General features: G+C 41.8%; 1 protein-coding gene across 5 annotated transcripts in view; it reads right to left on the bottom strand.

The window, feature by feature from the left end:
- Positions 1-16,989, bottom strand: part of LOC119660330 (very low-density lipoprotein receptor-like) — a 492,367-nt gene that overhangs the window by 111,257 nt on the left and 364,121 nt on the right. For 4 of the 5 annotated variants that reach the window (XM_038068812.1, XM_038068807.1, XM_038068809.1 and 1 more), the window contains 2 exons: positions 12,253-12,372; positions 12,017-12,142 (listed from right to left, as the gene is read on the bottom strand). In XM_038068812.1, coding sequence (XP_037924740.1) covers positions 12,017-12,142; positions 12,253-12,372 — 246 coding nt within the window. The remainder of the gene's footprint in view (positions 1-12,016; positions 12,143-12,252; positions 12,373-16,989) is intronic. The other variant, XM_038068808.1, reaches the window with a different exon arrangement.

Genomic DNA, 16,989 nt, shown 5'->3' with positions numbered 1-16,989 from the left:
TAGACTCACGGAGAACGCTAGAAAGACTGGACCAGTTATGTTCACTAGGAACGTTAGGTGGGACAGCTATACGCTACCCACCTTAGCAAGGGCGGAAATCCAGCTGGCACAAACAGTCACGTAATTAGGAGTATATTCCGACTCCAAGTTAACGTGGAAGCACCATATCCAGGAACCATATCAAAAATCCTGCAAATTGCTCTGGTGCTGAATGCGATAGGTAAGACCTGGGGACTTTCACCAAAACGGATATACTGGATGTATACATCCATAATAAAACCCACTTTGATGTATCCATGCATCGTCTGGTGTCCGAGACTGAATTTTGCTAACAGCAGGAAGCTACTAACGCAGATTTAGAGGCTTGGTTGCCTAAGTATTACTGGAGCAATGAGTACAGCGCCGAATGGGACACTTGAAGCTATCCTAAATTTACTCCCCATTCACTTGGAGGTGAAACGGAAAGCAGTCAATGGCGTATATGGATTCGATATCATTGGAGCGTGAAAAGGCGGCCAATCACGCGGTCATGCGTCTATCTGGAAATTCCTTGACAAACATCCGGTAGCTCTGATACCGACCGATCAATGGTTTCCAGATTCATCTTTGAAAAGACATACACTGTCGTAATCACCGAAAGAGAAGAATGGTGGACAAATGGCCATGAGTCTTTTCAGATTACAGACTTAATAATCTTCCCCGACGGGTTAGTTATGGAGGGCGGATCTAGCGCAGGGATGTTCTTGGGGAATCCGATTATGGAGCTGGCTCGACTCCTCGGAAAAATGACGATCATATTCCAGGCGGAGATACATACCATTTCATTGGCAACAGAAGAATGTCTGCGACAAAAATGGAGTTGGTGTCGAGTTGTCATGAGGTGCTGTTGAAACTTGGCCGACTGAACGAAACATTCCTGATGTGGGTGCTGGGGCACTTTAACATCGCGCTGAGTAGCCTGACAGACTGACTTGCCGAGGGTCTGGGTCCGCAACGGTGGCGCCAGAACCAGCTTTTGGAATCCAGCCATCCACTGTCAAGGCTCCTCTGAAGGGTGAAATTGCAAGGAATGGAGATGGAGAAATTTGAACTCTTGTCGGCAGGCGAAAATTCTTATGAAAGGGCCTGAGGTCGCTAGAGCGACATTTTTGTTGTCTCTTAATAAGTGGGACATGAAAACCCTTGTAGGGCTCTTAACGGGACACTGCTCCTTAAACTACCATATGGAAATTGGGGTGGTGGTTTCGGCTATATGCAGCCAATGTGAGGAGGAGGAGGAGACGACCCTACCCTTTTTATGCGGTTGCCCGTTCTTTTCTTTTCTTCAATGAAGAATCTGAACACTCTCTGCCCCTGGAGAACGGTCTCAGATTCGCTAGAGCCTGCGAACGCCGTAGGCGGGAAGCCATTGAATAGGCGATTTACGAGGATAGTAAAATCGGCCTAACAATAGCCTTTTTGCTCGGAGCTGCAGCTCCTCCCAGTAAACTAAACTAGCTAACTAACGCAATTCCAAATTGGACATGGAGGTTTTCGTGCTTATTTACATCGATTTGGTCACGACGAGTCACCATGCTGCTCAAAATGTGGTAACGTGGCTGAGAATGTGGAGCATGCCATATTTGATTGCTACAGGTTCAGCACGTACCGAATAAGAATATAAGCGCCTGTCTGCTTAACACCCGAAAACATTGTGGTGTTCATGCTAGAGTCAACGGATGCTTGGAACCAAGTTGTAAAGGAACTGCGAGCTACTAACCAATAGCTTAGGCAGAAAGAGCTACGACGAGAACAAGGAAGGGAGGGAACCATAATGAGCCACAGTTAAAAGCTGATCCAGTCCCGAACCATAATGAGCCACAGTTAAAAGCTGATCCAGTCCCGCGACGCAATACTTTATAGGAGCTCCGTGGGAAGAGTGGAATGAGAAAGAGGGTGATTTTAGTGAGTAGAAGTGTCACATAACTGCATAGCAGGAGCCAACAGTAGGTTTTGAACCTTTCCACCTTCCAACGCCGATAAAAAGGCAGACAGAGAGTAAACCGATTTTAATAAGGGAAAAAGCTCCTTATTGCGCAGAATGAGTGGTTGAAGTGGTACACGGGTGTGATTTATTACGCAGGGACAGGTCTTCGAGCCACGAATCGTGCATCAACGGACATAGTTCAGGTTTTCCCAAGATTCCACATATATGACTTTTTTCTTTCTTTTATCAATCACGTTGTCATACCCACTTTTACAATGATATGAAGTTTTGACCACACTTCAAATTATTGCAGAAATAAATATTTTTTTGTGAAAGTTGTAGCTGGAAAGATGCCAAAAATTACTCATTAAATCAGTTTGTTTGGTATTCAACATTCACTTTCATATTCCTTTCAAGTAGTCATTCCAATATTTTACAAAATTCCTTCTTTTCGACTCATTTAATCTCCAAATTAAAAATTTTTTAACATTCTCCCATTGATATTTGCTGTGAATATTTCCAAATTTATTAAAATAACTTAAATTTTCATCTATAGTCTCGCTGTCTGCCCCTTCCCTTCTCAATTTTCCAGCAACAAGAGAAACATAAAGAGAAAGCAATTTTATACGTGCCTTTCGACCCCGAGCTTCCAAGCACTTTTTCAGTACTCCAAGGCAATCAACAATCCCGGCCGATAATTGACATTTGTTTAATTACCAGGCAGGAGTACGTTGATGGATAAATGGGGGAGTCCCTGTGAACGGAATTTTAAAGCTTAAATAATTTATGGTGCTAAAAACGGTCGGTCAAGTACGATTACGTGGGCTGATTCAGATCCTTCAGACCTTTTAGAAGCTGTTGAGGATTTGACGACGTACAAAGTTATTTTGTCCGAAAAAAGGGTTGGAGGACTATAAGACAAGGAGCTTTAATTCCGGAGTTATAATTAGGGCGTGGGACGTTTCCGGCTTCACAGGAATGATATACATCCTTTTCAAATGAAATTGAAGGAACAAAGTGTAGTCCTTTTTTGCAGTTCGTATGTCCTACTTATCTGCAGAAAGAACGTTGGCTTGAATACAAGTGGATTGAATGATGTTTTTCCCATCGATCATCTCATCACGTCAGTGTTTTCATTTTATTACATGATTATCTGGCATGAGCTTATGCTTATATATGTATGTATCCATCCAAACATAGATACGATTTCAGCAGAATGAAATATTCATTGAAAAGTGAGTCGTAAAACGGATCACGTTCTACTTTCTTCTCGGTGTGGACATGAGCAAACTGATGTGGGGCACCAATACTGTAGTTATTCCCTGGCATACGAGAGGAGTACGAAGGACCTTGATAAGAATATAAGAACCTTTTTGTATATAAATAATGAGTTTACAATGCGAATAAGAGTTCGTGCGTTCATGCGAAAATCGGTACACGAAAATCGATTCATGCGAAAATCAATACACTTACTCGGCCAGGATTTGCGTAGGCTCCAATAATTCTAAATTATAAGCAAGATGATATCCCTATAATCAAATATAGAAAAACTATATATTGACGCCAATATCATCTAAACTTTCAAGACAATTTCGGTTGAGAAAGGATCTAACTTCGGACGAACACAAGCGTGAGCGTCACAAGCGAAATGAATTTAAAACCAGTCAAGTTAGAGGTTTTATTTCAAGCTTGGAAATCCTTGGATTCTCTTAAATAAAAATTTAATTTGAAAAAGATCCAACGAAAGATATATGGTCTCATACAATCAATAACCCTCGTTAGGAGCAATCAAGAGGCCATAGCCAGTATTTCAATCTGAAATGTCCTAAGAACTGATTATCTTTCGCCTCCACATAATTGAACACAATTCTGACTAATCCATCCTTAATTAAAGAAATTTTCAAGTCCCACTGAACTCTGATATTTACAGGAAGTATAGTAGGTCTGATAGTGGGATGGAATCTTTCATTTACGTGGATTGCAGCATCCTTCCGTAACGTACAATGACAATTTCAAGACTGTATTTCAAAAGCTAAGAGAGAACTGCTCCATCTTAAGTTATCGCTTCGTTGTCCTTATTAATTTCCTTGAAATTGTAAGTAGAAGTGGATTTGGTTTTAGAAAATTTGAAGGTGAATGATGCCAATAAAACTTAATCCTTAAACACCTCTTGTGGGAAAGATGTCCTGTGTTTGGTAATTACCTAATTTGAAAATAAAAAATATACGGCCCCAGTTTTGACAATACCGCTCTGGTGTAAGATATATTGTCATAATAGTCGTAACAACGACGAATGTAACTAAGAAATGAAATATTACAAAGCGAACGTGTTAGATGCCGTTTTATCGCGACTATTTTTTCAATCACCTTGTTTTCTGAGCTTTTTTTTCCAACAAAGCTGGTCTGTTTTACTCCATTACTCCAGGAAAATGAAAAAATTAATGGTAATGGAAAGACTGAGGAGGATATGTAGAGGAAAGAGAAGGGTCCCACCTTTCTAATCTCGTTAAAAACTTGCGGCGGTCACCCCCTCCTTCCTTAAAAAGCCATGCCGTTTCAAAGTGGAGCTATTTCCATCTCAAAACGTTAGCGATAAAATGAGAAGTCTTACCACTCTCATATGTGAAGCTCACAAAGGATGCTCTTCTAACCGAGTGCTAGCTTCTTTCAAAGTGGCATATCCCTACGACTTCGATGCTATCGTCCAATCCTCCTTTTGGCCACAGGCGACCTTCATCAAGCCTTATCAGAGGAATAAGCTTCATGAAAATTCCCGGCCCGCGCGCCTGCCTCGCCGAACTTAAATGATTCCGACTGCTCTACCATCTTTTATCAAAATTTAAGGGGTCTAAGGGCCAAGCTCCAGCCATCCTTCCCTTCCTCTATCCACTTTAACGTACACCTGTAGCACCCTCCAGTTTAACCTTTCTAGAAAGCACTTTGGCCGGTGCCAACAGCGCGGAAACCTCAAACCCTCTCTAAGCGTTCCCATGCCACTTGTTTTATGGCTTGCCTCTTATCTTTCCAACCGATCCGCCGCGTCTCTTTTGACCGCTGTACTTCCCGCTCCTCCCTCTACTCCTCTAGCATCCCACAGGATCTATTCTGTGCTCTTTGTTATTTTTGTTTTTTATCGACGATCTTCCCCTCTCCTTACTTGTCTCTGTTTGCTCCACGCAGACAACCTTAAGTAGTTTTCCGCTATATAGTTGCCTCTGAACTGTGTTTCCCGTCAATCTAACCTTGACAATCTGATTCGTTCGTGCTCGGCCAATGGTTTAGCACTAAACATCAGAAAGTGTCACTCTATGTGCCCCTCTCACTCACTACTTTCTCCTGCTATCTTAATGGAGATTCCTTGTCCTGCTTAAATTCTACTAATGCGATTCAACTGCTGCATCAACATTATGATTCAATCTGCTGCGTTAAGTATCCTCTTCCACAACACAGTCCGCTGCTGCCTCATTCGGGCACCAGCATAGTCTCGGCTCCCGAGACGCTCATGCCTGGCTATACATATAGCCTGCCAACGACTACGGCTAATAATACTGGTGATATACCTAAGTCACCCTGGACGGGAAATCAACCATCAACTTGAACTTACAAAGATTGGCTTCCTCGACCGATTGGGTTTATTTTAAATGGAATATACCCACGATTGCGACGTTTGACGTTCCGAAGGCCCGCTTGCCCCGCCAACCTTGCATGACTTTCCTAATATAAGACTTTTTTTACCAGTCTATGAATCAAACTGTCGAATATCAAATGATTTGCCTTAGCATTCCCACATAGGGTCATCTGCATTACTGAAACGTGTTTAGATGACAAGATATTAGATTCCCAGCTCCTCAGAGAGAGAGATAGACTGGCAGAGACTTTACTGCACTTGGCAAGCCAACCGGTGGAAGTGATAGCTAGTAAATCCACCTTCCGGGCGGAAAGCAGCTTCGTTTTCATCACATTCCACCTACGATTCTGCTACCACACGGGTCATTCACCAATCGCATATCCCTTTATCATATCCTATTCTTTCCACTTCCTGCTCTCCCGGCTTTCCTTCCTTTCCCAACAACTCTCCCCACTTTTGCTTTCTTTGTCGACTTTCACGAACACTGCTTCGCCCTCGAATTTAACCTTTCTAGGAACCACTTAAATTGCCACCTTGATCGTGTCCTCCACTCCTGGTGTGTTGCTTTACGCAATTCAATCACGCCCCCCCCCTCTTCGCTTCTCTTAACGTCCTTCATTCTGTGACTCCACTCTCCACAAGACACAAGACGAATTTTGAGGGACTGCACCCAGCCCTGGTGACAATCAAGTAGCCCCCCTCTCCCTCTCAATTTACATGCGACCAAATTATCGATAGTTTTTATACCATTTTATCAGATCTCCTTCCTCGTTACCTCCCCTACTTCCCTCAGTGCTTGGGCCCTTACCCAGTCTGGTTCATTATTGAAATTCAAAAACAACTCCATCAAATAAGTAATAATTGGGAGTAGCTCCCGCTTTCCGGGGCACATGCTAACTTCGTCTTTTTTTTAAACTCTGCGTTTCTCAATCAAATCTCTAATACCTAAGTGCAGAAAGGAATATCTGGGCAGTGTTGAAAGAGTATATCAGCGAATGGTTGTCCGTTCATTTTGGCCCCTCATAGTGAAAGAACGATAAAAGTTTGTGAAAAGTAGGTTCACTGCTTCCATGAGATATCTAAATTCACGACAGCAAATGCATACTATCAACACTGGTTTCGGTAAAACCTTCGACACTGTAAATTTGTCCAAACTCCTCTCCCATATTATTTGTTTCATGGCTACCTTTCCAACCCATTCTGCCGCGTCTCTTTTGATGGCTGCACATCCCGGTTCTTTCCCCTCCTCTGGCATCTCATAAGGTTCTATTATGAGCTCTGTAAAATTTGTATTCTCTGTCAGCGACCATCCGCCCTTCTCCTCCTTAGTCGTCTTGCTTGCTCTATGCCTAGACCTAGGCGCTCTGGTTCGCTGTTGCTTTACTATTGGTTTGGCGCTAAACGTCGAAAAGTATTACTTTGTCTGCTACTCGCTAAAACCCTCACCCACATCCTTTTCTTACTCTCTTGACGAATAGTCCTTGCCGCTACGATACCCCCGGTCACGGAGCCACCAATCGGACTGCCAAATTGTCAGGCCTTATACTATTATACGTTTCTCCTTTGTTTTGGCTCCATTTAACCCTCGTTAACTCCTTTCCGCTCCCTCGTTGGAGGTACCCAAGAATACTGCTCCCTGATTCGATCACCCTCTTGTAACTACGATCGCCTTGGCCTTGACGTAAATTCAACCGTTCCCTCTTCTTTGATTTTAGGGCTACCAGATAAAAAGGACACTTTAGCCAAGGTTTAACTGCACGAACGATTGTGCTCAACTTCAGCGTAATAGTTCTCCCAATGAATACGATGCTCACTTTGCTTCCAATACTAAGCCAAATGAAACACTTTTCCATTTACATTTACATTATTCTTTTCAATAAAGTATCTTTTTCTACTCTTTGTTTACAGTTCGACTTAGAAGTTCTATTATTTTTGGGTTTTTCTTCGGGTTTTAGGCTTCACAAGTAATTATTAACCAGGATCGTAAGTATGGCTATATACTGAAAGATTTTTCAGCTCTGGGTTCCTGGAAATGTCCTCTTCTGTCTTTATGTGAATGCCTTTCTGCTTTATTTAATCTTGACAATATCCTCATGTCTTATCTTTACGTTGGGAAGGAGGAGCTGATAATAAGTATTTGAGAAATGTTGGGGCAGGTGGTCACTGCTGGGGTATGCTTTTCTGTACATAATACAAAATCCCTAAAAAGTATCTGAGCTTTAAGCGAAGAAGAAAAAATATTTGCATTATCTTTCTTCCGATTTAACGGACGTGACACTTAGATAATGTTGTTTCCGGAAGAGTATTTCAGTTTCTCTTTGTTTGGTTGTGCCAGAAATGAACAAAAATAGTTTTTTCATTTGCACCTGAATTTAGCTTTGCTTCTAAGAAATTGAGACGAAATAGTTTGCTAGTTATTACTGACACCAGCAGAAATTCGGAGAAATAACAATTAGTGTAGATACAGGAATTGCGTCAAATATTTGACGGTGATCCTTGATGACTCCCAACCCTTGTAGATTTTCATAATCAAAGTATTCCGTAGCCTACATAACGACGAAATCTATGAGCGATACCATGACCGTCAGGTTGTGGATAAAATCCGGCTCAATAGGTTACGGTGAGTGGGTCACTTAATCCGTATGGATGAGGATGATCCAACCCGAAAAGTCTATAAGTGCAATATCTATGGTAGAGAAAGAAGACGAGGCAGACCCTGCCTGATATGGACCGATGGCTCCAACCGGATACCGGTTGTTGCGCCGTTGATGATGATGATTTTTTAATTACTAACAGATAACTTAATTAGTCATAGTGCTTTTTCGTGACACCAATATTGACCGGTGTCTCACTTGTCATCTGGTTCCCATAGGGTCAGCTTGGCTTTCTTGCGCGTCCGACTTCCTACTGTTCCCGCCTTCCTTGATGACCTCTACGTTATCCCATATAATGCTATGCCTCTCCTCAATGAAGTGCCGTACTATAATAGATTTCAGAATTGTGTTCTTCTTATTCTTTTTCTTGGCTGCTTCCGCTGCTCTTTCATACTCTCTCCAGAGTACCGAAACCAGTCTTTTCGCTTGTCCTATGTAGCACTTCTCACAATCCAGACATATCACTTCACATATCCTGCTTGATTCGTGTTTTAATTTGTGGTCCTTCAGGGATCCTAGCCTGCTTTTGAGCTGGTGCATCTTACTCGATGGCACCATGTCTATGTTTAACCCTTTCATCGTTTTTATAAGTTTCGACGAAGCCGCAGATTGTGTATCCCATATTCTTCTTTTCCCTTCTAAGTTATTAAGGAGGGATGTCAGTTCAGTCAGTTAGGTTCGCTGCGTGTGTGTAAGCTTTTCATAGATATCAAAAGAGATCCCCTTTTCCTCTCTAATAATCCTTAAATCAAGAAATGGGAGTTCTCAATTGTGAATTTTAGGTTCTGATGTGCCTTATTCAAGACTTCCAGCATCTCCTCAACTTTGTCTTCATGGACAATGGTGAAAATGTCATATACCTACCTTGACCAGATCTTTGGGGGCAAGCCCTTGGAATGTATGATAGATTATTTTCAATCTTGCCCATAAGTATGGAGCGCGCGATGGGGGTTTCCATTGCAGAACTTTCCTCCTACTCCGTCCAGCATACACTCCCCTGCCCCTGGCATTTCATGAGTATCCCTGTTTCTTTTTTTTCACGACAAGGACGTGGGATTACTTAGTAGTCACTCTTTCAGATAGGCAGGTCCCTCCTTTACCGGGATGCATGGAAACAAGGCCTCTACGTCAAATGACACTAGCCGTTCATCTGGTGCCGTAAATTCCACATCCTTTGGTTTCTTGATGAGGTCCTCTCTATTCATGATGGTTTTTCCAGCGGCTAGTCCCCTAGTTCTTTAAACTTACTCAACAACCACGTGGTCATATTCTTTGCGGGCGAGTTTAGGGCCGTGGGTCTTACGAAGACCCTATATTCTTGGCAGCATGGAGCTGGTCATCCGAAATTTGGCTGGATTCTCAATTATACGGCGGACGTTTTTCAAACATAGTCACTTCGTAGTCCGTCTTCCTCACTATCATGATCACATTTCCTTTGTCCTCTTAGCTCCATTAGCTATATTATTACAGGTTGCTTCTTTCAATTCGTTACCTTCAAATTGATCTATCGATAATGATCTGTTCCTTCGGTAGACGTGGTTATTGGAGTGCAAAGTTAAGCCCATGTTTAATAGTTACTCTTGGTCCTTATTTCAGACTTCACTAGATTTATTCACTACAAAGTTATGAAGTATTGCGCTTGAAGTCTTTATCAAATTGTTTAGCTTTTTCCCGAAGGGTACCCTTTTCCGTACTTTTTCGCATTGGAAGGCCCTCTGGATCTTGCCCACTGTGCGGTCATATCCCCTTTTCTTCCCTCGATCTCTGCCTGAACTGTGTGCCCTCAAAGTCACCTTAGCTCACTACCGTGTATGCTTTCGTAGTGGGCCGGACCATTGTTGATACAATTTTGAAAGTCGTCAGGCGAAATATCAAATGGAAACCTCTACTATGGTAGACTCTAAGATCCTTTGAGCGGAGAGCCGATGACAAGGATGCAGCTGCAATATTTGCCTGATGGTCAATATCGCACTCTCCATATCCAGTGGGCGACCTTCACTAATAAGCTCGGTTCAGTCAGTCCTTCCCGACAGTCCTAAAGTGTGCGCAGATGTCCTCCATAAGCAAATGTACCCCAAACGTCTAGCGTTATAATGATTTTAGAAAATTCGAGAATTATCTAAGGCATCTTGCCAAGATGCGCACGCTTGTCGTCAAAATTATTGCTGGAAAAGGATGTAAGTGTAAGTCATTACAGTTCACTCCTCCACATTCGAGGACGATGGGTTGGGTTTACTATTCAATCAACATTTGATTGTAACGGGGCTCATGAATCTATTGTATTTATTCTCTCTTATCATGCAAAGGATCACAAAGTTAAAGCAGATATTCATGCCCCAATGGCCTTTGAATACTAACTGAATGAGAAAGCTACCATCTAGATTGTATTAGGTTGGGGAAAAAGTAATGTCGTATTTTGTCAATTGATTGCGACACTTAAACATATCTTGTGTTGTACTTATCGTATCGGGTCATACTATACGGCGATTTGAAGACGACAATCTGAGCTACAGGTGTTTCTTTGACAGTTTTATGATCGTACGGTTCAGTCTCAAGTTATAGTGCGTCAAAGATGGAGCCCACCAAGGAAGAAATTCGTCATATTTTACATTTTTACTACCTGAGAGGTAAAAATGCAACGAAGGCGGCCAAAAATCATCGAAATCATCCAAGTAGACCGGCATGTGAGCATTCGCTCGATTGGCCAGGAACTGGGTATAGACCATAAAACCGATTGGAACTATTTGCAGCAGACTGAATTCCAAAAAAGGTGATGTTTGGGTGGGACAAGAGTTGACGCAAACAAATTTCTTGGACCAAAGCAACGCCTGCGATGCACTGCTGAAATGGAACGAATTCAGCCCATTTTTGAAGCGGAAAATCTCAAGCAAAAAAGATCATGATCGAAGCACGGCGAGCCGACCCAAACCATCGCCAAGCCCGGATTAACGGCCAGGAAGGTTTTGCTGTGTGTTTGGTGGGATTGGAAGGGAGTCATCCACTATGAGCTGCTCAACTATGACCAGACCCTCAATTCGGTCCTCTACTGTGAGCAACTCGATCGCTTCAAGCAGGCGATTGACTAGAAGCGGCCAGGATTGGTCAATAGGAATGGTGTTCTGTTCCACCAGGACAACGCTCGGCCTCACACATCTTTGATGACCCGCCAGAAGCTACGGGAGCTCGGATGGGATGTCCTATCGCACCCACCGTATAGTCCGGGCCTGCCACCAAGTGATTACCATCTCTTCCGGTCCATGCAAAACGCTCTTGGTACTACTAAGTTGGCCTCAAAAGAGGCTTGCGAAAACTGGCTGAGTTTTTTGCAAATAAGGAGGGGGGATATTGAAGTTGCCTTCTAAACGGCAATAAGTTTGCAAACAAAACGGCGCATATTTGACTCCAATCGGATAATTCTAAGTATGTTAAATAAAGCGTTAAAATTTGATCACAAATACGACATTACTTTTTCCCCAACCCAACCACAATATTATTTCAAGGAATGAAAGATGAGATATGTTAATGAACACATATATTGATGTAAGTATAATATTGTGTGCAAAGGACATGAAATTAAATAGTATTGAATCCCGAAACGTGTTTAATTTCCAGCTTAAAACCTACAGTATTTTCCCAGTTCATTCCAGGATGCAACCAAGCACAGAACACAATTATTCAATAGCAAACATTTCCCAGTGAATTTCTTCTTATTTTCCCATTTACATGCACCCTTATCGCTCCCCTTATTGTGCAAACATATTTTCTTACCGCAATTCCCTTCATCTGTATGATCCGAACAATCGGTCATTCCATCGCATACCCAGCTACGGGGTATAATTTCGCCATCAATTTTGCAAATGAAACTTTGTGGAAAGATGGCTAGCAATTGAAAATCTTAGAAGAAAAAAATAATTTGGTATGGAAGCAATTGATAGAAAGATGTATTGAGTAAATGTGAGGTGAAATTGAAATAAAGCGATTGACCAAGGCCATTTTCAACTTACTGCAAATTAGGGAACTTTCATCGGATCCATCGCTGCAGTCCCTTTCCTGATCGCAAACAAACCTCCGTGGTATGCAGTTTCCTGCTGCACATTGGAATTCGTCTGTTTTGCATGTTTTGGCTGTAAATAAAAGAGAGAATTGAAATTAGTGGGTATTTACTTGTATTTTCGAATATCTTTCATTAACTTAGATAATATAAAGGATCGATTGAATGCACAAATAGATTCTTCTTGATTGTTCTTGTAAATGTGCAACAAGCCTCCGAGCCTTACCTGTGGAGAAAAATAACACCAATAGAAGGTCTTGAAATAGGAATCTACCTTCAGAAAAAGTGAGTGTAAGAAAATTACTAAATGTGGAGCAATATACAGATAAACTTAGGCTTAAAAAGGAAACACTTTGTTTCATGGAACCTAAGGGTAGGGGAGAGGTACAGCTTTTGAGCTCCTCTGCGTATACGGAAAAAGGCTTACGAGCTGTCCGTTCCTACGGTTCTGCGCAGGCCAGAGGTACAGCTCTAGAGCTCCTTTGGAAGAGCGGATAACAACTTCGGAGCTATCCGCCCCTGAAGTTGGTTCGACGGCAAGGCTATAAGGCAACACCACCGGACGACTTCAATAGCAAGATATGTAATTGTCACACACAGTAAGAGCTATGGCGCTATGGAGAGATTTTTGGAGTTTTGTAACCTGAAATAGAGTCTGTTGGTTGCGAGCAACCATGCCCGGATTTCGGCGTCCATAATAGCCATAATCGATTGAGATTTGCGACAATAGATAAGAAAATAGCAATGGCCATTATATATGTAAATGGTGAAAGGTCTAAGTTCTACTTTAGAAACCATTCAACCGTAAACAGTCCATTAAAATGATTTAAATATGACTCCCAACCTTTGACAGTCAGGCTCTATGCAAATGTAGGAAGACTTTCCGTTGCCTCCCCCCTCCCTTTTCCATCTTTCGACTAGAGATTTGAGGAAGTTTACCCAGACATTAAAGTCTTGTGACTTGGCCCAAATGTATACTAAAAATAGGTCTTGAAGTGCGTTTCAGCAGACCTGAAGTTAAGGGTAAATAATCTATAGGTAACCGGTGGCCGAAACGTATGTTGGGTCCAGCTGGCCTATCAGTTGCGACTATATACATGCCGATGATCGACTGAAAAATGATTCCGCCAACCGGCAAGTTAGTATGTGCGTGGGATGAGGTGTCAAGCCCATGGTGACAGGACAGACTAATTAGGCAGTGAGCGTCCACTTCGCCATCTGAATTTTATGTCCAACACTTTTCACAGTCAGGGTTCAATTGATCTTGTCTTGAAGTAATAAAAACTTGTTGTTTCTTTTTCGTTGGTGTGGATATTTATTCTTGCAAATACCGATATTTCGGGAACCACTTGTTCCCTTCATCAGTGCTAACAAGAAAACTTTCTATTACTTCAATTAATTAATCGTTGGAAACACCGCATAATTTCACTCAGATGATCTTGTCTTCCAGAATGATTGTAGCCAATCCAGGCGTGCACGACAGTACTGCTAGCCCTGCACGGGTTGCATGAACATATTTTCTCCTTTTTTACCTTTGTTCCGCTGGTAAGGGGGGTCGAGCCGTCTTGATCGATTACGCCATTTTGCCCCGTCAAGGGCCTGATCTGGATAGAGCTGCGGGGCTTATCATTCAAATCTCCATCCAGCGTATCAAACCACCATTGTTTCGACCAGCTTTTTGGTTGTTTCCCATCGAATTTGATAAGTAACGTGAGAATATGTTATTTGGAAATAGATCAAATCAGAATCGAAAATCTTTCTAGCAAAATTTGGAGGAATGACGAAGCCACATTCATTAAATGGCTAGTTACTAAAGTAATGTAAATTATAAAACGAATCTCTGAAGCATGTTTATTAGGCTAAAAATAGACGCTTCTGTAGCGCACTCGCTTCATGACGTATTCTACCGAGAGTTAGAAGAGAACTGGGTACTAATAGTGAACATCTTACCATTTTAGACAATAATTGTATAAACAATGGACACTTCTCAGCGGCCTAAAACATAAACAACCTCTGACCACTGAAGGCTTTAAGGGCATGAGGCTCATTTACTTGTTTGATGATTGAGGGAGTCCTAAGTCCGCAAGCAGTTGATGTCGAACCAGACCAATTGGGAAGATAACTATCTTCCATATCTGTGTCCCACGAACTCCCCTTATTTTGAGATAAATATCCAAATTTTAAAAAAAGTAACAGACCTGAATGGATCGTGTTTGCGATTATCCATAAAAGGGCGATTGTTACCTGTAGGCGCTTTTGGTCACGCTGGTCCAATGATGAGTTGCTGCCGCCCTGAGCGAAAACGTCAGTCACCCATTTTTTTTCTTTGAATATTGGAGAGACCCAGGAATCATCCTAAAATTCTTTAGTAGTCATTACCTCGCCCATATTCCAACTGAATTTTAATTCCACACACGCCGCCAAATCAGCAGGCTTACTATTTATATAAGCACCTCCATAGAAGGTGTGGCAGCATCTGAAGAGTTGGTTCTGCTCCGGGTGAAACTATCAGTTTTCTTTAAAAAAAAAAGAGTGCTTTGCTCAAAACGAGGGACCCGTTCACCAAGCAAATAGGAGAAAGAAACCTTCTAACCGGATTTAGAACCCTATCCTCAAACTATATCCCGCTAAATAGACATTAAAAAAGGCTACGATTTAGTCTGGAAAAGACGGGCTAGTTTCTACCAACTCAACTTTAAGCATTTTCATACATCTCTCACCCAACAAAACATTCCACATACAAATTGGAGGTTTACGCTTCGCCGATCAGATCTGACTAAGTTAATTTGAACATCACACCGGAGAGTATTTGGAGATCTAAATACTACGTGCATGAACCACTATATTTTTTCAGATTTTTCGGAAAGGTAATTTGTGAGAACAGGTCCTTTAAGTAATAGGCCCTTTCGGACCCCGCATTTCCCCTCTTGCCAAAATTAACATCTGCATTGAAAATTACTAATCATTTGATATGCCACAAAGCTATATACCGTGAAAAACAATGCACCCATCTGTCACGGGTATGGGGACCCCCCTAAGTTCAACAATGTAATTCACCGCATGTGCCGAATTCGTTTCTGAGAAAAGTGCGTGTCACAGACGAACAGACAATTTACGTGGTATATTGCAAACCGATACCACTTATTTATTTATCTATTTACTTACTGACGATAATATATAGAATGAGTCCAGTTAAATAAATAAATAAATAAATAAAATAAATAAATAAATAATCCAAAGAAGAGGACGATATTAAAAAACTTAACCGAGAGACAAAGTGAGAATTAGAAGAATAGTATTACGAACCAAGTTTTAATGCGTTATACCATCGACATTGTCTCTGAACCGGGGACTCGAAATAGAGATCGAGCTCCGCGAGTGAATCTCTCGCTACTGCGGAGGAAGAATGATAATACAAGTGGACCCAAAAGAGACCCTTGCCGTTTACCTGAGGGAAGAAAAAAGGAACGAGAAACACAAAAATCGGCAAAACGGATACGAAGCAAGCTATGTAGTAAATAATAGAGGAATATTAAGTATAGTAAGTTTGGATAAAAGTATTATCATAACATACATTAGCAGATTTATTTAAAGCAAGGAAGGCGGGGAGGATGCGGGGCACATTGTTTTTTACCGCCCGCGGTTCGTCGCATACAGAGCAGAGGCGGAATTGACGCCGGAGCACGGTTAAGACCCGAGAATATCGTGGCCCACATGCTAGCCTCTGAAACATCTTGGAGGGCGGTGGAAAAATTTATGAAGGCGATGCACAATCTGCTGAGAATGGAAGAGCTTCGGAGGAAAGTAACAAATAACGACACGAGGCGCAGTTCGTAACTGATTCTCCCCCGCAACGTAATATCGAAATTGCAGTCCCGCGGGGTAAGCCAAGGAGAAGGAGGTGGTTTTAGTGAGTAAAAGTCTCACATAACCGTATGGAAACCAGCGGTAGGTTATGAACCTTTCCAAGAAAGACAAACAGACAGACAGTGAACCGATTTTAATAAAATTTTGTTTTACATGAAATCTTAAAAAGGTGATACAAAATAAATTTCGAAAAGAGTATCAGAAGAGATGACTCCTTATCGCTATTTACGGGATAGAATAAATGGAAAGGAAAAAGGAAACCACGAGAAATTCATTCCTTATTGTTAAGAATCAGTAAATCCGAAAATGAGCCATTGTGGGGGAAAACGCAGCACATTCGAGTAGCTTTACCATCCTTTCACTTTATCTTTCCGACGGAAAGGAAAAAAATATCGAAAGTTGAAAATCTAGAAGCGTACGAATTGCCATTCCATATAAAGACGAGGAGGCTCGAATGGAAAATGCCTTTGACCTTATAGCAGTGGCCGGTTCCATACTATAGGTTTTGTGCATATGATAGTAGCTAGAAGAGGAAGAAACATAGACATCCATAACCGCAGCCAGGAGTTGGACCCTAAACCGTGAGTGAGCGGCTAAGGTTCAGCATCGTCAACGCTCCTTTTGCTTCCCAATATTTACAAAAGAGACCGACAGTGGGAGTTTCTTAAAATACAATTCATAATATATTCAGAATGGAGATGATACAGCGCAAATTGAGCGTGATAAAGAAAACAATAAAAGAAAAGTTTTACTTGGGCTCTAATCGAAAGTGAGACAATATAGCAAGTCCTTTGTGAAAATGAGCCGACATCAACAGAATGCC

The sequence above is a fragment of the Hermetia illucens genome, chromosome 6 (assembly GCF_905115235.1).
Source record: "Hermetia illucens chromosome 6, iHerIll2.2.curated.20191125, whole genome shotgun sequence".
Lineage (NCBI taxonomy): Eukaryota > Metazoa > Arthropoda > Insecta > Diptera > Stratiomyidae > Hermetia > Hermetia illucens.
The sequence above is the reverse complement of the archived record's forward strand: the minus strand, read 5'-3'. Positions and strand labels throughout refer to the sequence as shown.